The sequence below is a fragment of the Eschrichtius robustus genome, chromosome 17 (genome assembly GCF_028021215.1).
Source record: "Eschrichtius robustus isolate mEscRob2 chromosome 17, mEscRob2.pri, whole genome shotgun sequence".
Lineage (NCBI taxonomy): Eukaryota > Metazoa > Chordata > Mammalia > Artiodactyla > Eschrichtiidae > Eschrichtius > Eschrichtius robustus.
The window spans coordinates 52,188,055-52,210,426 of record NC_090840.1 but is presented as its reverse complement, the minus strand read 5'-3'; the positions used below and the strand labels follow the sequence as shown (position 1 = coordinate 52,210,426).

Below are 22,372 nucleotides of genomic sequence, written 5' to 3'. Positions count from 1 at the left end.
GATTTCTGTGCATAAATTTTGTATCCTGCTACTTTACCAGATTCCTTGATTAGCTCTAGTAGTTTTCTGGTAGCACCTTTAGGGTTCCTTTAGGGTTCTCTGTGTATAGTATCATGTCATTGCAGACAGTGACAGTTTTACTTCTTCTTTTCCGATTTGGATTCCTTTTATTTCTTTTTCTTCTCTGATTGCTGTGGCTAAAACTTCCAAAACTATGTTGAATAATAGTGGTGAGAGTGGACAACCTTGTCTTGTTCGTGATCTTAGAGGATACGGTTTCAGTTTTTCACCATTGAGAACGATGTTGGCTGTGGGTTTGTCATACATGGCCTTTATTATGTTGAGGTAAGTTCCCTCTATGCCTACTTTCTGGGTGGGTTTTATCATAAATGAGTGTTGAATTTTGTCGAAAGCTTTTTCTGCATCTATTGAGACGATCATATGGTTTGGTTTTGTTTTTTTTTTAAATTAATTAATTTATTTTTATTTTTGGCTGTGTTGGGTCTTCGTTTCTGTGAGAGGCCTTTCTCTAGTTGCGGCAAGCGGGGCCCACTCTTCATCGCGGTGCGCGGGCCTCTCACTATCGCAGCCTCTCTTGTTGCGGAGCACAGGCTCCAGACGCGCAGGCTCAGTGGTTGTGGCTCATGGGCCTAGTTGCTCTGCGGCATGTGGGATCTTCCCAGACCAGGGCTCGAACCCGTGTCCCCTGCATTGGCAGGCAGATTCTCAACCACTGCGCCACCAGGGAAGCCCAGATCATACGGTTTTTATTCTTCAATTTGTTAATATGTTTTATCACATTGACTGGTTTGCGTATAGTGAAGAATCCTTACATTCGTGGGATAAACCCCACTTGATCATGGTATGTGATCCTTTTAATGGATTCTGTTTGCTAGTATTTTGTTGAGGATTTTTGCATCTATGTTCATCAGTGATATTGGCCTGTAGTTTTCTTTCTTTGTGGCATCTTTGTCTGGTTTTGGTATCAGGGTGATGGTGGCCTCGTAGAATGAGTTGGGGAGTATTCCTCCCTCTGCTGTGTTTTGGAAGATTTTGAAAGGATAGGTGTTAGCTCTTCTCTAAATGTTTGGTAGAATTCGCCCGTGAAGCCATCTGGTCCTGGGCTTTTGTTTGTTGGAAGATTTTTAATCACAGTCTCAATTTCAGTGCTTGTGATTGGTCTGTGTATATTTTCTATTTCTTCTTGGTTCAGTCTCTGAAGGTTGTGCTTTTCTAAGAATATGTCCGTTTCTTCGAGGTTGTCCATTTTATTGGCATAGAGTTGCTTGTAGTAATCTCTCATGATCCTTTATATTTCTGCAGTGTCAGTTTTTACTTCTCCTTTTTCATTTCTAATTCTATTGATTTGAGTCTTCTCCCGTTTTTTCATGATGAGTCTGGCTAATGGTTTATCAATTTTATCTTCTCAAAGAACCAGCTTTTAGTTTTATTGATCTTTGCTATTGTTTCCTTCATTTCTTTTTCATTTATTTCTGATCTGATCTTTAGGATTTCTTTCCTTCTGCTAACTTCGGGTTTTTTTTTTTGTTGTTGTTCTTCTTTCTCTAATTGCTTTAGGTGTAAGGTTAGGTTGTTTATTTGAGATGTTTCTTGTTTCTTGAGGTAGGATTGTATTGCTATAAACGTCCCTCTTAGAACTGCTTTTGCTGCATCCCATAGTTTTTAGGTCGTTGTGTTTTCATTGTCAGTTTTTTCTAGGTATTTTTTGATTTCCTCTTTGATTTCTTCAATGATCTCTTGGTTGTTAAGTAGTGTATTGTTTAGCCTCCATGTGTTTTTATTTTTTACAGATTTTTTTCCTGTAATTGATACCTAGTCTCATAGCGTTGTGGTTGGAAAAGATACTTGATACGATTTCAATTTTCATAAATTTACCAAGGCTTGATTTGTGACCCAAGATATGATCTCTCCTGGAGAATGTTCCATGAGCACTTGAGAAGAAAGTGTATTCTGTTGTTTTTGGATGGAATGTCCTATAAATATCAGTTAAGTCCATCTTGTTTAATGTATCATTTAAAGCTTGTGTTTCCTTATTTATTTTCATTTTGGATGATCTGTCCATTGGTGAAAGTGGGGTGTTAGTCCCCTACTAGGACTGTGTTACTGTCGATTTCCCCTTTTATGGCTGTTAGCATTTGCCTTGTGTATTGAGGTGCTCCTATGTTGGGTGCATAAATGTTTACAATCGTTACATCTTTCTTGGACTGATCCCTTGATCATTATGTAGTGTCCTTCTTTGTCTCTTGTAATAGTCTGTATTTTAAAGTCAATTTTGTATGATACGAGAATTGCTACTCCAGCTTTCTTTTGATTTCCATTTGCATGGAGTATCTTTTTCCATCCCCTCACTTTCAGTCTGTATGTGTCCCTGGGTCTGAAGTGGGTCTCTCGTAGACATATACGGGTCTTGTTTTTGTATCCATTCATCCAGTCTGTGTCTTTTGGTTGGAGCATTTAATCCATTTACATTTAAGGTAGTTATCAATATGTATGTTCCTATTACCATTTTCTTAATTGTTTTGGGTTCATTATTGTAGGTCTTTTCCTTCTCTTGTGTTTCCTTCCTAGAGAAGTTCCTTTAGCATTTGTTGTAAAGCTGGTTTGGTGTTGCTGAGTTCTCTTAGCTTTTGCTTGTCTGTAAAGGTTTTAATTTCTCTGTCAGATCTGAATGAGATCTTTGCTGGGTAGAGTAATCTTGGTTGTAGATTTTTCCCTTTCGTCACTTTATATATGTCCTGCCATTCCCTTCTGGCTTGCAGAGTTTCTGCTGAAAGATCAGCTGTTAACCTTACAGGATTTACCCTTGTATGTTATTTGTTGCTCTTCCCTTGCTGCTTTTAACATTTTTTCCTTGTATTTAATTTTTGATGGCTTGATTAATATCTGTCTTGGCATGTTTCTCCTTGGATTTTTCCTGTATGGGACTCTCTGCGCTTCCTGGACTTGATTGACTGTTTCCTTTCCCATATTAGGGAGGTTTTCAAGTGTAATCTCTTCAAATATTTTCTCAGTCCCTTTCTTTTCTCTTCTTCTGGGACCCCTATAATTCAAATGTTGGTGTGTTTAATGTCCCAGGGGTCTCTGAGACTGTCCTCAAATCTTTTCATTCTTTTTTCTTTATTCTGCTCTGCAGTAGTTAATTTCCACTATTTTATCTTCCAGGTCACTTATCCGTTTTTCTGCCTCAGTTATTCTACTATTGATTCATTCTAGAGAATTTTTAATTTCATTTATTGTGTTGTTCATCATTGTTTGTTTGCTCTTTAGGTCTTCTAGGTTCTTGTTAAACGTTTCTTGTATTTTCTCCATTCTATTTCCAAGATTTCGGATCATCTTTACTATCATTACTCTGAATTCTTTTTCAGGTAGACTGCCTATTTCCTCTTCATTTGTTTGGTCTGGTGGGTTTTTACCTTGCTCCTTCATCTGCTGTGTGTTTCTCTGTCTTCTCATTTTGCTTAACTTACTGTGTTTGGGGTCTCCTTTTCACAGGCTGTAGGTTCGTAGTTCCCGTTGTTTTTGTTGTAGGCCCCCAGGGGCTAAGGTTGGTTCGGTGGGTTGTGTAGGCTTCCTGGTCGAGGGGACTCATGCCTGTGTTCTGGAGGATGAGGCTGGATCTTATCTTTCTGGTGGTGTGCAGGACTGCGTCCGGTGGTGTGTTTTAGGGTGTCTGTGACCTTATTAGGATTTTAGGCAGCCTCTCTGCTAATGGGTGGGGTTGTGTTCCTGTCTTGCTAGTTGTTTGGCATAGGGTGTCCAGCACTGTGGCTTGCTGGTCGTTGAGTGGAGCTGGGTCTTAGTGTTGAGATGGCGATCTGTGGGAGAGCTTTTGCCATTTGATATTATGTCGAGCCGGGTGGTCTCTGGTGGAACTCGGCTCTCCCACCTCAGAGGCACAGGCCTGACACCTGGCTGGAGCACGAAGACCCTATCAGCCCCACGGCTCAGAGGAAAAGGGAGAAAAAAAGAAAGAAAGAAAAAAATTAAGTTATTAAAATAAAAACTTTTTTAATTATTAAAAAGAAAAAAATTAAAAAGTAATTAAAAAAAAAAGAAAGAAAGAAGAGAGCAACCAAACCAAATACCAAATCCGCCAAGGATAACAAGTGCTAAAAACTATACTTAAAAAAAAACCAAAAATGGACAGAACCCTAGGACAAATGGTAAAAGCAAAGCTATACAGACAAAATCACACAAAGGTGCATACACATACACACTCACAAAAAGAGAAAAAGGGAAAAAAATATATATATCGTTGCTTCCAAAGTCCACCGCCTCAATTTGGGATGATTCGTTGTCTATTCAGGTATTCCAGAGATGCAGGGTACATCGAGTTGATTGTGGAGATTTAATCCGCTGCTCTGGAGGCTGCTGGGAGAGATTTCCCTTTCTCTTCTTTTTTTCGCACAGTTCCTGGGGTTCAGCTTTGGATTTGGCCCCGCCTCTGCGTGTAGGTAGCCTGAGGGCGTCTGTTCTTCGCTCAGACAGGACACGGGGTTAAAGGAACAGCTGATTGGGGGCTGTGGCTCACTCAGTCCGGGGGGAGGGAGGGGTACGGAGTGCGGGGCGAGCCTGCAGCGGCAGAGGCCGGGGTGACATTGTAACAGCCTGAGGTGCGCCATGTGTTCTCCCGGGGAAGTTGTCCCTGGATCACGGGACCCTGGCAGTGGCGGGCTGCACAGGCTCCCGGGAGGGGAGGTGTGGATAGTGACCTGGGCTTGCACACAGGCTTCTTGGTGGCTGCAGGCAGCAGCCTTTGCGTCTCATGCCCGTCTCTGGTGTCCGCGCTGATGGCTGCGGTTCGCGCCCTTCTCTGAAGCTTGTTTAGGCGGTGCTCTGAATCCCGTCTCCTCGCGCACCACGAAACAATGGTCTCTTGCCTCTTACGCAGTTCCAGCCTTTTTCCTGGACTCCCTCCCGGCTGGCTGTGGCGCACTAGCCCCCTTCAGGCTGTGGTCACGCTGCCAACCCCACTCCTCTCCCTGGGATCTGACCTCCGAAGCCCGAGCCTCAGCTCCCAGCCCCCGCCCACCCTGGCGGGTGAGCAGACAAGCCTCTCGGGCTGGTGAGTGCTGGGCGGCACCGATCCTCTGTGCGGGAATCTCTCCGCTTTGCCCTCTGCTCCGCTGTTGCTGCGCTCTCCTCCGTGGCTCCGAAGCTTCCCCCCTCCTCCACCTGCAGTCTCCGCCCGCGAAGGGGCTTCCTGGTGTGTGGAAACCTTTCGTCCTTCACGGCTCCCTCCCACTGGTGCAGGTCCTGTCCCTATTCTTTTGTCTCTGTTTTTCCTTTTCCCTTTTGCCCTACCCAGGTACGTGGGGAGTTTCTTGCCTTTTGGGAGGTCTGAGGTCTTCTGCCAACGTTCAGGAGGTGTTCTGTAGGAGTTGTTCCACATGTGGATGTATTTCTGATGTATTTGTGGGGAGGAAGGTGATCTCCACGTCGTACTCCTCCGCCATCTTGAATTTTGAATAATAAGTTTGTCTTCCTTGTTTTAAATATCTAAAAGTGAGAATCACCTTACTTACTGAATGCTTACTAGGTGCACTCACCGTGCTGGATGCTACAATGGTGTTTGACAAGACAGTTAAGATACCTCTTCTCATGTGTTGCTTTACAGACTTTACACCACTAAAGTAATCCTTCTTGTTGCATTAACAGGTACACTTTGCATTTAAAAGTTAACAAGGGTTCTGTTGAGTTTTAATGAGTTATGCCTCTGTATATAGACCTTTGTATTTTTTTAAAAATTTCTGTTTTTGTACTTGTGTATGAATTCTTTCTAGACTCAAACGGACATCACCAACAGCCTATTGTGATTGCTGGGAGAAATGTAAATGTAAAACTCTAATTGCTGGACAGAAATCTGCTCGGCTTGATCTACTTTATCGCCTGCTCACTGCTACTAATTTGGTCACTCTGCCAAATAGCAGGCAAGTAGTGGGATTTTTAGGACATAAATAGAGTTGCAAAAGCACAGCATAGGTAAGTAGCCTCTCCCCCTCCTCATAACAATGTGCTGTTTTGCAGGGGAGAGCACCTCTTACTCTTTTTAGTGCAGACAGTTGCGAGGCAGACAGTAGAGCATTGCCAGTACAGACCTCCTCGAATCAGGGAGGATCGTAACCGAAAAACAGCCAATCCTGAAGGTGAATTAATTTGACAGTTATGACATATAGGAAAAGCAGTATGTTTATTTCTGCCTTACCCACTATTTCTTTTCTTTTTCTTTTTAGATTCAGATATGCCTGATCATGATTTAGAACCCCCAAGATTTGCCCAGCTTGCCTTGGAGCGTGTTCTACAGGACTGGAATGCTTTGAAATCTATGATTATGTTTGGGTCACAGGAGAATAAAGACCCGTATGTATTCATTAAAATTTTTTTAGAGTTATTTATTTCCCACGTTAGTGTAGGCGATTACAGTGCATTCTGTCTTTCTTTCCCCTCAAGTCTCAGTGCCAGCAGCAGGATAGGCCATCTTTTGCCAGAAGAGCAAGTATACCTCAATCAGCAAAGTGGCACAATTCGGTTGGACTGTTTCACTCACTGCCTTATAGTCAAGTGTACAGCAGATATTTTGGTAAGTCCTTTGAATAGTTATTTACAAGCACATGAAAAGGATGTTTTTTATGTAGTTTCCCATAATTTTACTAATCCAAGCTCCCAAGTACCAATAAGCTCTAATTAAATAGTACATTAAGGGGAATGGAATTTTGGGGGTGATTTAAATTTCTCATTTTAGATCAATCAATGAAAGCTCCTTCTTTCATTCTAAATAAAATCCTAGAGTGTATTAAAAATACAACAGTATAAAAATGTATGAAGCAGTGTTCAAAATTAATAGTAACTCAGTGCGAATTTTTTTTAAATATCTCTTTTTGCTGTGAAATTAGAAAAGAATGTAAACTATAAAACCCAGTGCTGATGAGACTTGGACACTGATGAGGTGGCATTGCATTTGGTACTCTTTTTGAAAACAACTTGTCAGTGTCAAGAGCCATAAAACTAACATTGCCCTCAGAAGTTTTCATAAAGAAATAATCTACAATATGAGAAAGAAAAAAATTGTGTCACAGAATAATGCAAAATTGAAAAACAGAAACACTTATGGATCCAATAATAGAGGACTGTTGACTCAAGTCAACCACTTACTGAAATGTAATGCAGTGATTTAAAAATAAAGGTTATTTTAAGTAACATTTAAAAAACAACAAGGAAAACAACGTGGAATTGGGTGTTCTCTGTAATTAGTAACTTTATGATACACCATGTGTAGAAATGCGACTAGAAAGTAATGGTTAAGTGAGAGGGATGGGATTATGAATATATTAATATAAATATTTGAGTCTACTCTGATGTTTTGGTAAGTACCCTGTACTGAGTGAAATATATTCTTTCTCTGATTTGATATATTAGGTATTGTTCTGCTAAGTAGTAATTGATATTCATAGGAGTTTGAGACTAAAAAACAAGAGATCAGACATTTGAGAACCACTGTAGGTCAAGCGTAGTCACGGTGGGCATGTGGCATAAATTAATCACTGACATTGTAATTGTTTTGGTTAAATATATTTTGATGTTTTTGTTATGAAATGTTAATATCGAAAAAGTGTTAGAACTTTTTCCTTTATGAATGTCTAAACATCTTACGAGATGTCCCAACATTAATAGAGTGGATTACTATTTTTAAAGCTTTTAGATACTCTACTAGGTACACTAGTGAAAGAACTCCAAAACAAATACACACCGGGACGTAGAGAAGAAGCTATTGCTGTGACAATGAGGTTTTTGCGATCGGTTGCAAGAGTTTTTGTCATTCTTAGTGTGGAAATGGCTTCATCTAAAAAGAAAAAGTAAGGCATTCTTTTTTATTTTGGCTTCTATATAATTTTGCTCACATTTTTTTGTGATAGTGATAAAATTTTGTATATGAAAGGATTCAGAAGATTCCTGTATTTCCCTTTTTGCTCTAGCAACTTTATTCCACAACCAATTGGAAAATGTAAGCGTGTATTCCAAGCACTGTTACCTTACGCAGTAGAAGAATTGTGCAATGTAGCAGAGTCACTGATTGTTCCTGTCAGAATGGGTATTGCTCGTCCAACTGCACCTTTTACTCTGGCAAGTACCAGCATAGATGCCATGCAGGGCAGCGAGGAATTATTTTCAGTGGAACCACTGCCACCACGACCATCATCTGATCAGTCTAGCAGGTAAATTTCTGTCTGGTAACAGATTCTGATTAATTCTTTCTCTGGAAATGTCACAAATGTTACTAAAACCTTTGCATAAGCACTCAGGTCCTGTACAGGATCATTTGTGTAACAGATGGTAAAGATTTTACTTAGTTTGGAACATGTGAAAAGCACTTTAAAAACTACATGTGTCTACACATCTAAAGTAATAGATCTATAGTTGTGGGGTTTTTGTTTGTTTGTTTGTTTGGAAAAGCACTATTTTTTTTATGCCAGTAAAGTAATCTGGTAAGAAAGTTTACTTTAGACTTCTGTACTTCATTACTTTCTGGTTTTTCTTACCTTTAAATATAGCCTGCTATAAGGCCAAGTTGAAGAATGGAAAGCCTTGTTAACTTTCTCTGTGTCCAAAGCCTTGGGTTAGGGGGCAGCTTGTTATTATATAATCTAAATAACAACCAGAATGGTGGCATTTAAAAATATTCTCTACAACCATATTATATAGGATAAGGCTAAAACAATTCAATAATAAAAATGTTTCTAGTTATAAGATTACATATTCTTAAATCTCATTTTTCCGTTTGTTTGATAGTTTCCCTAACTAGGCTCTAAGTTTGCTGAGTCAGAATGTTTAGAAACTAAAATGTTCTGGTGTCTTTTATCACAGTGCTTCTCAAATTTTAATATGCATGCAAATCACTTGCGTATCTTACTAAAATGCAGAGGCTGATTCTGGAGGTCTGCGTGGGGCCTGAGATTCTGTATTTCTTAGGAAGCTTCAGGTAGGACAGTGCCAATACTTCTGCTTTAGGGGCCACACTTCTGAGTTGCAAGGTTTTAGAGATCTTTCGCAAATACTTGTTTATTTTATTTGGTTTTCTCAAGTCTGATTTTGTTACTGTGTGCATGTGCTACTGGTGTTTTGATAAGGATCTTTTGGAGCTGAAGACCCTTATTCCTCTTTTCTGGAAAACAACTGTGTGTTAATAAAGCCCTTCTTTAGTATTTGGGCCAGTTCCCAAGACTTGTTCTTTGGTTTTCATCTGTGTTGTTGTTGAGTGTCTGCTCTCTCTCATTATTCTCATTATTACTCCATATGATGCCAGTATGTATCCCAACTTTGCCTTTATTGTCTGGTCTCCTAGGACACCCTGGAATCTAAAGTCCAGGTTTGTCTATAGAAGTTTTCCAATGGTAGCCTTGTCACTGATATACTTCCAGGATTTGCTGAAAACTGTAATAAATCAAGCTGTATGTTTTCAGACTTGCCGAACATGTCTCATTATGCAGTGGTTCTGCGAGCAGAACCTCTGTGTGTTCATGTGACGCTTCGGATCCTGAGGCCCTGTGACGAGCCCCCCATTTACTTATGTGGTATCACCTGGTGAATTCTTTGTACCCTTCCCTTGGTTTTGTTCCAGAACATAAAAATTTTTATCTGTAGAACAGATTTTGGGATCATCTCATCTATAAACAATGCCCATAGCCTGTTCCTACTGTTTTCAAGATTTTTTGTCAGCTTGCCCTGCTTTTTAGTCGTTTTATTAAAATACTGTGCACTCTTAAACTTTCCTCTTCATTCTTCTTGGTTGGTTCTTTGGCCGATCTCTGATGTCTTCCCAGAAGGTCTCATATGATAATCAAGAGATAATAGTGCTAATGTTTTCTACAACTGTTGATATAATATAGAAGTCCTTCATTGTAGTAAAGTACAATCACTCCTCATAAGAGTGTGTTTTGACCAGTGTTCCAAGAATGTATTAAAAAGTACACACTTGACCAGTCTCTGGGATTTCCCACATCTTGGATGGTAGATGGTGTGTATCAGTGGTCCCCAACCTTTCTGGCACCAGGCACCGGTTTCGTGGAAGACAGTTTTTCTACGGACCGGTAGTGGGGGGTTGGGGGGGGATGGTTCAGGCGGTAATTCGAGCAGCAGTGGGGAGCCCCAGATGAAGCTTTGCTTACTCCCTGCTCCTCTCCTGCTGTTCGGGCCCGGTTCCTAAAGGGCCGCACGGACCAGGAGCGGTGCTCGGCCCAGGGGTTGGGGACCGCTGGTGTATATCACTCCACTGAGTGTAAAGTCTTGAGTTGAATAGCTTTGCTTTTTTATGTTGCTTCCCTCCACCTCTTTAAAACTCTTCTGTCCTTATTAATTAATCTGTTTCTACTCTACCTGCCAAATGGTGCGTTATTGCAGAATGTGGAGTGGAGAACTGAAGGGAGGGGATGATTGGAGAGTATTCCCAAAGGATGGATCTGGTGACAGTCATCCAGACTTCCCCGAGGATGCAGACATAGATTTAAAAGATGTAGATAAAATTTTATTAATTAATGGAAGACTTAAAAAACATTGGAAATACTTTCTTCAAATCCCAGAACTGGGAGATGGCCATTAAAAAATACACAAAAGTTTTAAGGTATGTGGAAGGCTCGAAGGCTGCTACTGAGAACACAAGTAGAGCAAAGCTGCAGCCTGTCGCTTTGAGCTGTGTGCTGAATATCGGCGCTTGCAAACTGAAGAGGTCCGATTGGCAGGGAGCAGTCGACAGTTGTTTGGAGGCCCTTGAAATAGATCCAGCAAATACCAAAGCACTGTACCGTAGAGCCCAAGGATGGAAAGGACTAAAAGAAATATGATCAAGCATTGGCTGATCTTAAGAAAGCTCAGGAGATAGCACCAGAGGATAAAGCTATCCAGGCAGAATTGCTGAAAGTCAAGCAAAAGATAAAGGCGCACAGAAAGATAAAGATAAAGAGAAGGCAGCTTATGCAAAAATGTTTGCTTAATAAGGAATTCAGTTTTGCTTAAACGTGCATTGATTATATAAAGCAAATAAGACAATTTAAGGGTTTTGTCTATTATGTATGATCCCTAATGTGTTCTACCATTGTTTACAGTCTAGGAATGTGGGTAGGGATTCACTCTTAATAGACCAGTGTTACAAAATATGGTGACGTTGATTTCGTTTTAAATGGCTCTCTGCATTACTCACAAAGGATAATGGTGTCCAGTGTATTTTAAACTCCTAGACACATCTTGTTTTAATAAACAGATGAAAACTTAAAAAAAAAAAAGAAAAAGAGAACCACATCTCATAATAACAGCGGTTACTGAAAGTTTAGTATGAACTCGAGGAACTTTCTTAAGCATCATATATGTATTTAATCTAAAATCTGTTTTTAATTTTCCCAATAACTAATAGATACCCACTATCATCCTAATTTTAGAAGTGAGGAAACTGAGGCTCAGAGCAGTTAGATAATTTGTTCAAGGTCACACAGCTGTTAAAGTTTAGAGATATTTGGAGGTAATTCTAGATAGATATTTTCCTTTTTCCTATATCCCTGTATATTAGATGGCAGAGTAGAGAGAGAAATTGCTGCTTTGTGCTTACTGATAGTGTTGATGCATTGGATTAACCAACACCGAAGCCCACCCTACTTCATAGCACAAATTGCAGTCCTAAACTCTCACGGGTGCCGCCTTGTAATCAGAAGTTCTCTGAAGAGACTTTTTCCTGTCCCCATCTAGCCATGGCTGATGTAGGTAAATCTCTTGAAACCTGTTGCTCTTTCTTGATTTATATTTGGCTTTATGTATGTGAGGGGGGACAAAGGAGGGGATTTCTATGACGTAACTTCTACTTTGCTTAGACCCCAGACCTTTTCCTGTGAAATCTATGGCTCCTGAAACTCTAGCCTAAGAGACATCAGCAGATACCTCTGGTGTAAATGGTGGCACCATTATCACTGGGATAGTTGTGCTTTGTTTTTGTTTAAATATTTTATTTAGTATTTTTAGGTGTTCCGTAGCAAGAGGGATTTCTCTGCACAATCTGGCAAACTGCTGGAAATAGGAGTCCCCAAAACTTGAAAGTATTTTAACAACTTCTGTTAGGACTGGATTTCAGGACTGTGGTGCTTCATTGTGCCAGGAAGTGGGGAAGAAATTAAATCATGGTGTGAAGAAAACTGAAGCTCATTTCTAAATGGGGAGTTACAATATGTTCTGTGTATTGGCGGTATCCTACCTACTAAGTTCATAACTTCTTAAAGTAACTACTTTGAGGATACTATTGGTCTTGTGGATGTTTGTTCCAGGCTGTTTTTTTAAAGAAGAAATACTCATTGACTGTGGCTTGACATAATGTTAACTTTTATTTTTTAATATTGAAAATGTTGAAATCTTAGTGCTTGGAAATACCCTTATCTATTTATATTTTCCCTTTTTCAAAAATATTAATATATAATATTAGTTTTGGGTATACAACACAGTGCTTTGATATATTTATACTTTATAAAGTGATCACTGAATTAAGACCAGTTACCATGTGTTATCTCTTCAGATTTTCTTTTAGCCTCTTCAATCCACTGTCTGAATTACCAGTTACTTAAATTTCTAGTATTAAACAGCAAATTTCTGTTTATTTGAAAGCAGAGTGTCTAAGTTGACTTTTCACGTGTAACTGGTTTGATTTTCATTTCTCAGAGCCGCTGAGGTGAGGAAGGAACACTATCAGTGTAAGCACTTAAAGGTCCTTTCATCTCTTTTAGACTGTGTTTCTTAATCTGTAAATAAAGTATAATAGTTAGGTCACAGGGTTATTAAACAACCATCTTCTGATCTCTGACCTGCATTTTAAACTGCATTCTCTGGTTCTCCTCTTTTATAACGGAGGCATCTGTCCATTCTTGGCTGTTTCCAAGTCACATTTTTAAGAAAGTGAAATTTTGCCACCAGTCATCTTTTGTTATGATTCTATTTTAAAATCATACTTTTGAACTTATTTTTTCCCCAATACTCATCAGCAGGTCAGTGGTTAATAAGCTGATGCAAAGTAGGTCATGTCAGTCAAGTCTTTTAAAAAGAGTAGGTCGCAGCACACTTTCATTAGTGGATGAATGCTGCTTTCAGAGCCTTTGGAAGTTGAAAAGTTTAGCACTGGAAAAGGAAAAATTTTCCCCGTAGAAATACTTCAGTGGGAAGGACTCATAAAAGTATGTGCATTAACACAGATTTGAAATGCCTTACTAAAAAAAGTAAAAACAATTCTGAGATTTATAAGTTAAGTCTCTGGTAAAATGATTTCTTTGGGGTTCATATTATCCGATATACCATAGATTAATTATTGTCGGTTTCCAAGAAATTTTAGGTCAGATTTAAAATAGCATCCTAGCAAGTGAATCACGTTGAATAACACTGAGAAGCATAAACGTCTGAGCTGTGTATCAGAGGTGTGGCAGCAGTGTGCTCATAACCTGATTCCTTACAGCTCCAGTCAATCTCAGTCATCCTACATCATCCGGAATCCACAGCAGAGGCGCATCAGCCAGTCACAGCCTGTTCGGGGCAGAGATGAAGAACAGGATGATATTGTTTCGGCAGATGTGGAAGAGGTGGTTTTAATTGTTTTAACTGTGGTAGATGAGAGGCTTTTATTTGGGAGGGAAGGGGAAAGTAGTCACAAGAAGTTTATTAATAATAGCTTAACTACTATTGATAATAATAGCTTACATGTTATATATATGCTTCCACCTTTTAGACTTTTGTTATATGTTCTCATTTGTGGTTATACATCTTAAAATATGTTAGTAATCCTTGATTTACTGGATAATAAAAAATTAGAAACATAAACCTGTTCTACTTAAGGGTTCATAGAAAAGATACTCTCAGTGTTAAAAAAGGTTTTAGTAGTTTTGTGCAATGTATTCGAAGGTAGACAGGGTACTGCATATTTATTATATAAATTTTATAATTGCAGAAGTTTAAAAAAACATATACTCCCAATACAAGTTTTATACTTATAATTTTAAGGTTCTGTGTATGGACCGTAATCGTAAACTTTGGGATATGTGGGCATAATTTTTGATACCAAAGTATCACTAGCAACTGAAAATTTTGAAAACTGCTTAGTGTTACAATTCCCTATAGTTTAGGGATCTTTGTATTTTAGTTTACTGAATGCCGTGGAGAAGTACTGGTAGAGATGTGGGTTTATTATGTACTTTGATGGTCTACAAATAAGATCTGGATTTAGGTTGAGGTGGTGGAGGGTGTGGCTGGAGAAGAGGATCATCATGATGAACAGGAAGAACATGGGGAAGAAAATGCTGAGGCAGAGGGACAACACGATGAGCATGATGAAGACGGTATGCAGGTTATTTGAGAAATCATTCAGTATGAGAAAGTCGGGTACTTTTAAGAGATATTAATAGAGAGAAAAGTGTATTTGATGTGTAATGAAATGTTCATATTTATGCCAGGGGATTCTGTAGTATCAGAATTTGAGGAGGTAGCTATATACGTATGTAGACATAAATATATATACTTTTATATATTTACATGTAGAAAATAATGTATCCTCTTTCCTTTTGCCTTTTGGTTTACACTTTCTTCTTAAAAGGCTTTTAGAAATTAAAATAATCATAACCACATAACATTTGAAAATTAGAGAAAAGGAAAATAAATAACCCATAATCCCACCCAGATGCTAACAGTTCGTATTTTCACTTTCAGTCCTCCCCTGTACTGCCCCATTCCCATGCATGTCTTTTAGATATTGTATGTGTAAATTTTTTTTACTTTGTTTTTTGACTTTGGCCTTTTTGCTACATAGTCATCATAACCATTCTTATTAGTAGCCATAGGATGGACTTTTGGGGATCAGCTTTATTGAGGTATAATTGACATACAATAAACTGCACATACTGAAAATTTATACCTTAATATGTTTTGACGTGTATGTGAAATACAAAGGATACACATGTTTAACCTTCCCCTCTTGGAATCCCAATATGTAAAACAGATGAAAATGGAGCAGTGGAGCTACCAGAGCTCTGTCCACTGGCTGGAGTCCTCCTGCCTAACATTTTTTACCTAAGGCTCTGCAGGCCAGATTTTGAATCTGTGTCTACTGAGTACCATAGTTTACCCGGTCATTCTTCTGCTAAGCGGGCAGTCGTGCATACTCTAGTAGTTATCACTTCTCTCTGCGCCCCCGACCCCTCGCAGTTCCCACCCTCACGATATTCTAGCCTATCAGCCTGACTTGATCCACAGTGAGTTTGTACCTTTTCTTATTATTTAAATATATTTGCTAGGGAGTGACATGGAGCTGGACTTGTTAGCAGCAGCTGAAACAGAAAGTGACAGTGAAAGTAACCATAGCAACCAAGATAATGCTAGTGGGCGTAGAAGTGTTGTCACTGCAGCAACTGCTGGCTCAGAAGCAGGTATGTTACCTTCTCTTAGCAACTTTCTTGCTTATACTAAGGCTGTGTGTGTAGAATTGGTTAAACTGTGCTCAGTATAATATGCACAGGGGTAGCTAACCCTTTTATTAACTTCATCCATTTCTCCATAGATATTAGTGAAGATTATTATTTCAATGACTTTTTTTTTTTTTTTTTTTGCTTTTCTGGTTTTTAAATAATAGATTATTTCTAAGGTTCATTTTAAGAGTTCTAGTTGAACTGTTTCAATGATGGGTTTTGTGGACTATTGGATACAGTCTGGCATTCTGTTTAATATGTATATTTTCCTGAATGAGGGGGTACACTGTAATTTTAGATACCAACAAACTCACAATGATTTTGGTTTTAAACATTAAAAACTTAGGTGCGAGCAGTGTTCCTGCCTTCTTTTCTGAAGATGATTCGCAATCAAATGACTCGAGTGATTCTGATAGCAGCAGTAGTCAGAGTGACGACATAGAACAGGAGACCTTTATGCTTGATGAGCCATTAGAGAGAACCACGAATAGCTCCCATGCCAACGGTGCTGCCCAAGCTCCCCGTTCCATGCAGTGGGCTGTCCGCAACACCCAGCACCAGCGGGCAGCTAGCACAGCCCCTTCTAGCACATCCACACCAGCAGGCAAGTCTGTAAACTTGGTGTTCCTAAGGTTTAAAAATTATGCATGTTCCTCTAGAGAACAAATTAAATAATTTCAGAATAGTTCTTCATTGATTTGCTGAGTTCAAATACAAAATTCTCTTCCCTAAATTAGTGTGGTTTAAGAAAATGCTCATTTACCACATTTACTAATGTAATTGATCTTTTAGTTTATTTAAATATATAGTGTTAGTGAAACACAATTAGCAACTAACATTAGCTTATTGTGGTTGTCCTTTTTTTTTTTCCCCTTATAGCAAGTTCAGCAGGTTTGATTTATATTGATCCTTCCAACTTACGCCGGAGTGGTACCATCAGCACGAGTGCTGCAGCTGCAGCAGCTGCTTTGGAAGCTAGCAATGCCAGCAGCTACTTAACATCTGCAAGCAGTTTAGCCAGGGCTTATAGCATTGTCATCAGACAAATCTCGGATTTGATGGGGCTTATTCCTAAGTATAATCACCTAGTATACTCTCAGATTCCAGCAGCTGTGAAATTGACTTACCAAGATGCAGTAAATTTACAGGTATGAAACCACTGCAAAGTTACTCATTCAAATATATTTTTTGGCTGTCTGTTATGAGAATTCCAGTATAATGGGGATTAATGTTACAAGTACTTAAATGTCTATATCATACTACTCTATCGAACTTAACCTTATCTGGATAGTTTTAACTGTTTTAGTTTGGTCTTTGTAGAACTATGTAGAAGAAAAGCTTATTCCCACTTGGAACTGGATGGTCAGTATTATGGATTCTACTGAAGCTCAATTACGTTATGGTTCTGCATTAGCATCTGCTGGTGATCCGGGACATCCCAATCATCCTCTTCATGCTTCTCAGAACTCAGCTCGCAGAGAAAGGATGACTGCACGAGAAGAGGCTAGTTTACGAACGCTTGAAGGCAGACGGTATGAAATTCTTTTTGTTTATGCTTGTATGTTTAGACAGAACCCTTATAGCCTAGAAGTTTAGAGCTTTTTGATTGCTATTACATAAGACCTCACTCTGTTGTAAAGGAGGAAATACGTGCCTTGCATTACTTCTTTTAAATTGTTGTGTAGTTGAAGCAAAATAAGTTATAATCCAAGCTATTTTTAAAAAATTCATTCATGTTGTAGGAATCTGATACTAAATTCTTCTCATTTTTGAAGTAGTTGGTCTACAGCCTTGTCTCATTCCCCAGGCCTCCCCCCCCTTGAAAGGCATATATTCATAGAAAGACTTATTTTGACCATGATTAAATATGAATATACTTTGTACTTGGAAAGGAGAAAGTCTGTGTAATTACCTAAGCTGCTCTTTGGTTTCTAAAATCAAATTTCTTTTTCTACCTCCTCCAGCCTGCTGAATCATAATTAAAGTATATTTGTTTATGTATTTATTGTGTTCTTTCTATTCAGTTATAAAATGACCTTTTTCAGGACTAGAAATTAGCCCAAACATTGAACCTAGATTAGTGGCAGTGCTATATAGTGAAAATGTCCCATCCCTGAAGTCGAAGTCCTAGAATTTGTTTCTAGCTTTGGCTCAGGCTAAACAACCTTGCTACTTTGGGTGGACCATAAATGGAGGAAAGACAAGGGTCTAGGAGACTGCTGAGGAAATTTAACAAGACTATGGTTGGAGTCTACAAGAGAAGTAACAGTTACCAAAGTAGGGCAGTGAAGGCCAGTGAGGAGAGAGTGCTGAAATCATACAAACAGCACTTAGGGCCGTGTTGGGGGATGGAGCAGGGAGGAGACAGAATTTACATCTTCTGAATGTAGATTCTGAATAACTAATATGAAAATGAAAAGAAAAATCTAGAGGAGTAGAGTGGACATACCTGCTTTTTGAACATGCTGAGAACTGGGAGAGGATTTAGTGGAAATGTTTAGCATGCAAAATTGAATGCTTGGCAAAGAGACCTGGATTAGAGATAAAGACTTGAGAGGCAGCAGCTTTCCTGTCCTAGGAAGCCTGCTCCACCAGCAGACACAAGCCTTGTCTTCACTAGACTAGTCACTACGCCAAAGAACACAGATTTCTGATAATAGATTTTCATTGGTGATAGGGTTCCCTTTTCTGTCTTGCTCCCACTCTGACTCTAATAGCTTTATTGAGATGTAGTTCATATACCATACAGTTCACCCATTTGAAGTATACAGGTCCACAGTTTTGGGTATGCTGTGCAACCATCATCACAATTAATATTAGAATATTTTATTCGTTTCCACAAGAAGCCCCATACCTATTAGCAGTCACCTCCCGTTTTCCCCTACTTTCTAATCCTAAGCAACCACTGATTTACTCTCTGTCTCTATAGATTTGCCTATTCTGGACATTTCATATAATGGAATCATACAATATGTGGTTTCTTTTACCTAGCATAATGGTTTTAAGGTTCATCCATGTTTAGCGTGTATCAATACATTATTTCCTAGTATTCCATGTCACATTTTGTTTTTCCATTCATAAGTTGATGGACATTTGGGTTGTTTACACCTTTTGACTATTATGAATAATGCTGCTATGAACAGATTGTGTACAGTTTTTTGTGTAGATAATGTGTTTTCAATTATCTTGGGTATATATATCTAGTTGTGGAATTGCTGGATCATATGGTAACTCTCTTTAACCTTTTGAGGAACCGCCAGACTGTTTTCCAGTGTGACTGCACCATTTTACATTCCCAATAGCAGAGTATAAAGTTTCTAATTTCTCCACATCCTTGCCAACACCTGTTATTATATGTCTTTTGGATTATAGCCATCCTAGTGGGTATGAAGTGGTTTCTCATTGTGGTTTTGATTTACATTTCTGTAATGGCTGATGATAATGAGCATCTTTTCATGTGCTTATTGGCCATGTGTGTATCTTTGGAGAAATGTCTATTTAGATGTTTTACACATTTTAATTGGCCTCTGTTTTTATTATTGAATTTTATGAGTTCTTTATATAGCCTGGATACAAGTTCCTTTCAGATAACAGGATTTGCAGAAATTATGCCCCATTCTGTGGATTGTCTTTTCATTTTCTTGAAGGTGTTGTCTGAAGGATATACGTTTTTTAATTTGGGTAAAGTCCAGTGCTCTTTATTTTCTTTTGTTGCTTGTGCCTTTGGTGTCATTTTAGGCACACTTTTAGGTTCTCAAAGTGTGGTTCCCAGAATAGCAGCATCAAGATCACCTAAGAGCTTGTTAGAAATATAAATTTTGGGTCCTACCCTAACCCATTCTTACTGAAACTATAGAGGTGGGTCCAACAACCTGTTCTCACAAGCCCTCCAGGTGATTTTGGTGGACACTGAAGTTTGAGAACCATTGTCTCTAGGGAAGGAGTACCTTCTGCCAATCCAGAGGACACTGGAATTTCTTTCCTTTATAAATGTATACAGTACTGTAAATAATATACAATGGTTATATTTCTAAGGCAGAGCCCAGGCGTAATGAGTTTTTATTTATGGATAGTCTCAGTTCCTAATTTTGCATATTTATAACAGTGGTAAATTTCACATTTGTGTCCTTTTTGTAAACATCTTCATTTCTTTTTACTCCTATAGACGTGCCACATTGCTTAGTGCCCGTCAAGGAATGATGTCTGCTCGGGGCGACTTCCTAAATTATGCTCTGTCTTTAATGCGGTCTCATAATGATGAGCATTCTGATGTTCTTCCAGTTTTGGATGTTTGCTCATTGAAGCATGTGGCATATGTTTTTCAAGCCCTTATATATTGGATTAAAGCAATGAATCAGCAGACAACATTGGATACACCTCAGCTGGAACGCAAAAGGTAGCCATACTTGCCGTGAGATTGTTTTAAGAAATACTTGCTGTGGTCTCCATTAGTACATCGTCTGATTTTTGGAGTAAGGAGAACATCGCAAACAGGAACATTTCATGTGGGCAGGTGGGCTTGAGTCCATCCAGCCGCTCTCCATAGCTACTCCTCACTTAAAACATGAAACCTAAGAATCCAGTTAAGCTTTATGCTTTGAGGTAGTTTGTCCTGATTGTTTTATCATGTTTTCTATTAGAGTTTGTGTAAGCACTCACTATTTCTTGGTGTGATTAGCCTTTTGCTTCTGTTGAACCTATTTTGTAGTTGTAGTACATTTGGCTGATTAGTCTACCATTCCCAGAGTCTGAGACTTTATCCCAGTGTTTGAAATTGGTTAGATACTAAACTAACCTTTCCACTATTTTTTGCATCACCTTTGCTCCTGTTCATATAGCACAAAATACTTCATGTAAAATGACTCACTTGTCTTTTTAAAGGACACGAGAACTCTTGGAACTGGGTATTGATAATGAAGATTCAGAACATGAAAATGATGATGACACCAATCAAAGTTAGTGTACAGAAAATCTGCTAATCTACTTCAAGAAATGGCTGCCTCAGTATTTCCCCTTCAAGCTTTTTAACTTCATTATTTTCTGTCTGGGTGGGAATTTCTCTTTTCTTTTCTATGTCCCGTTCCTTGCATTTTCTGTCCATTTTTCCTTATATATCCTTGCGTTAATTACTTCATAAATAAGGATGAGTTAAAGAAATATTGTAAACTTTTCAACAGTCAATATTTTTTCTATTTTGACTTTGTATCTCTCCTCTGCATTTCTCTTAATTTTATGTTTACCTTTATTCTTAAGTGTGTTGGTACTACACGTACATTTGAATAAAGTCTTAGTAGAACCTTTGCTAATATTGATGCAAAATAGACTGAGTCAAGAAAATGGAAAATACCAGTTATAACTCCCTATTTCATCGACACTCAACAGTTAATGCAATAAAAAAGAGAGAAAATATTCCAAATTCAAGAAATTTGGGGATTTTCTACACTCTTAGTTGTAGCTTTCAGGTATAATTTCAAGTAGAATTAAAATACTTTTCCAGTGGGGTCAAATAGTCCGCTTGCCTGTTTCTTTTTATCACGTAGTACTTTGTTTAGGCCTGGGAAAGACAACTTAACTTTAACTGCTATTTTTTGAGAACCCAGCCATAGCTCACTGCTATTTTCACAGCATACTGTAAGCACTGACAAAAGTTTTATTCCATTAATGGGAGTTGGTGCTGGTGTGCTGATTTCCTGTTGGGATGCATGAGCTGCCCAGACATTTCTCTGTTTATCTTCTTCTTATAGAGGAATCAGAACTTACAAGTAAGCAAATGCTCAAATTTTAGCCCCTTTTTTGGAGTCATCAGTGAGCCAGGTCCTGAACATGCTTAGGAAACTAGCTATATTCAGGTCTAAATCTCTAGAGAGAGAAGAGGTGGATGTGGGTAGTGTCTGTCCAATACAAAATGGAACAGTATTTGTTACTGCTAATAGTTTTTGCAAGTTTTTATTGTGTTAAAATACACATAAATGAAATTTATCATTGTAACCATTTTAAACCAGTATTTTGAATTACCACTTTAAAATATCAAAATTTTGGACTATCAACTTGTTTTCGAGTGGCATTAAAATTTTATAAAGAGATAACAGGAATTTTGGATTGAGCAGATGTAGATCCTTTTACCCTTCCCCAATAATTAATTTTTTAAAAAAACATTTTATCTCTTTATGTTTAGGTGCTACTTTGAATGATAAGGATGATGACTCTCTTCCCGCAGAAACTGGCCAAAACCATCCATTTTTCCGACGCTCCGACTCCATGACGTTCCTTGGGTGTATACCCCCAAATCCATTTGAAGTGCCTCTAGCTGAAGCCATCCCCTTGGCTGATCAGCCACATCTGTTGCAGGTGATTCACATAAACCAGCCTTAAGGTTTCTTTTTGGTTGAATTTACTTTTTTAAAGTGTTCAATGTAACTGTAATATTTTTATTAAAATTCCAGCCAAACGCTAGAAAGGAGGATCTTTTTGGCCGTCCAAGTCAGGGTCTTTATTCTTCATCTGCCAGTAGTGGGAAATGCTTAATGGAAGTTACAGTGGATAGAAACTGCCTTGAGGTAAGACAGTAAAAATCTTCGCAATGTAATATTTGTGAGTTGAATGCTTATCCCAGCATCTAGTTTTTTGGAAATGCATTCAGAATATTATATATTTACCCAAATAACAGAAGTATCAGAAATTCTTGCCTTATGACATAATTAAAGGAATTCCAACACTGTCATTAGTCTGCTTTGAGACTAACTTGCTGTGTTTGCCTGTTCCGGAGTTGATTGTTGTAATTCTGCTGAATATTTAAATTTTTGTACATATGAGCATATATAATATTGGCTTGTAACTTTTCTTTTTGAGTCTAGAATGGGAATAAATAAAGTAATATTAAT

The 22,372-nt window shown here is 38.5% G+C and overlaps 1 protein-coding gene and 1 pseudogene across 4 annotated transcripts in view; both read left to right on the top strand.

Moving 5' to 3' along the window:
- Window positions 1–22,372, top strand: part of UBR5 (ubiquitin protein ligase E3 component n-recognin 5) — a 142,156-nt gene that overhangs the window by 97,137 nt on the left and 22,647 nt on the right. For all 4 annotated transcript variants that reach the window (XM_068525316.1, XM_068525315.1, XM_068525314.1 and 1 more), the window contains exons 29-44: window positions 5,805–5,951; window positions 6,049–6,167; window positions 6,255–6,381; window positions 6,472–6,601; window positions 7,714–7,874; window positions 7,995–8,234; window positions 13,493–13,616; window positions 14,258–14,369; window positions 15,321–15,452; window positions 15,838–16,095; window positions 16,371–16,639; window positions 16,812–17,023; window positions 19,657–19,887; window positions 20,373–20,446; window positions 21,667–21,839; window positions 21,935–22,048. In XM_068525316.1, the coding sequence (XP_068381417.1) occupies window positions 5,805–5,951; window positions 6,049–6,167; window positions 6,255–6,381; window positions 6,472–6,601; window positions 7,714–7,874; window positions 7,995–8,234; window positions 13,493–13,616; window positions 14,258–14,369; window positions 15,321–15,452; window positions 15,838–16,095; window positions 16,371–16,639; window positions 16,812–17,023; window positions 19,657–19,887; window positions 20,373–20,446; window positions 21,667–21,839; window positions 21,935–22,048 (2,623 nt within the window). The remainder of the gene's footprint in view (window positions 1–5,804; window positions 5,952–6,048; window positions 6,168–6,254; window positions 6,382–6,471; window positions 6,602–7,713; window positions 7,875–7,994; window positions 8,235–13,492; window positions 13,617–14,257; window positions 14,370–15,320; window positions 15,453–15,837; window positions 16,096–16,370; window positions 16,640–16,811; window positions 17,024–19,656; window positions 19,888–20,372; window positions 20,447–21,666; window positions 21,840–21,934; window positions 22,049–22,372) is intronic.
- LOC137751613 (peptidyl-prolyl cis-trans isomerase D pseudogene) lies at window positions 10,389–11,140 on the top strand (annotated as a pseudogene).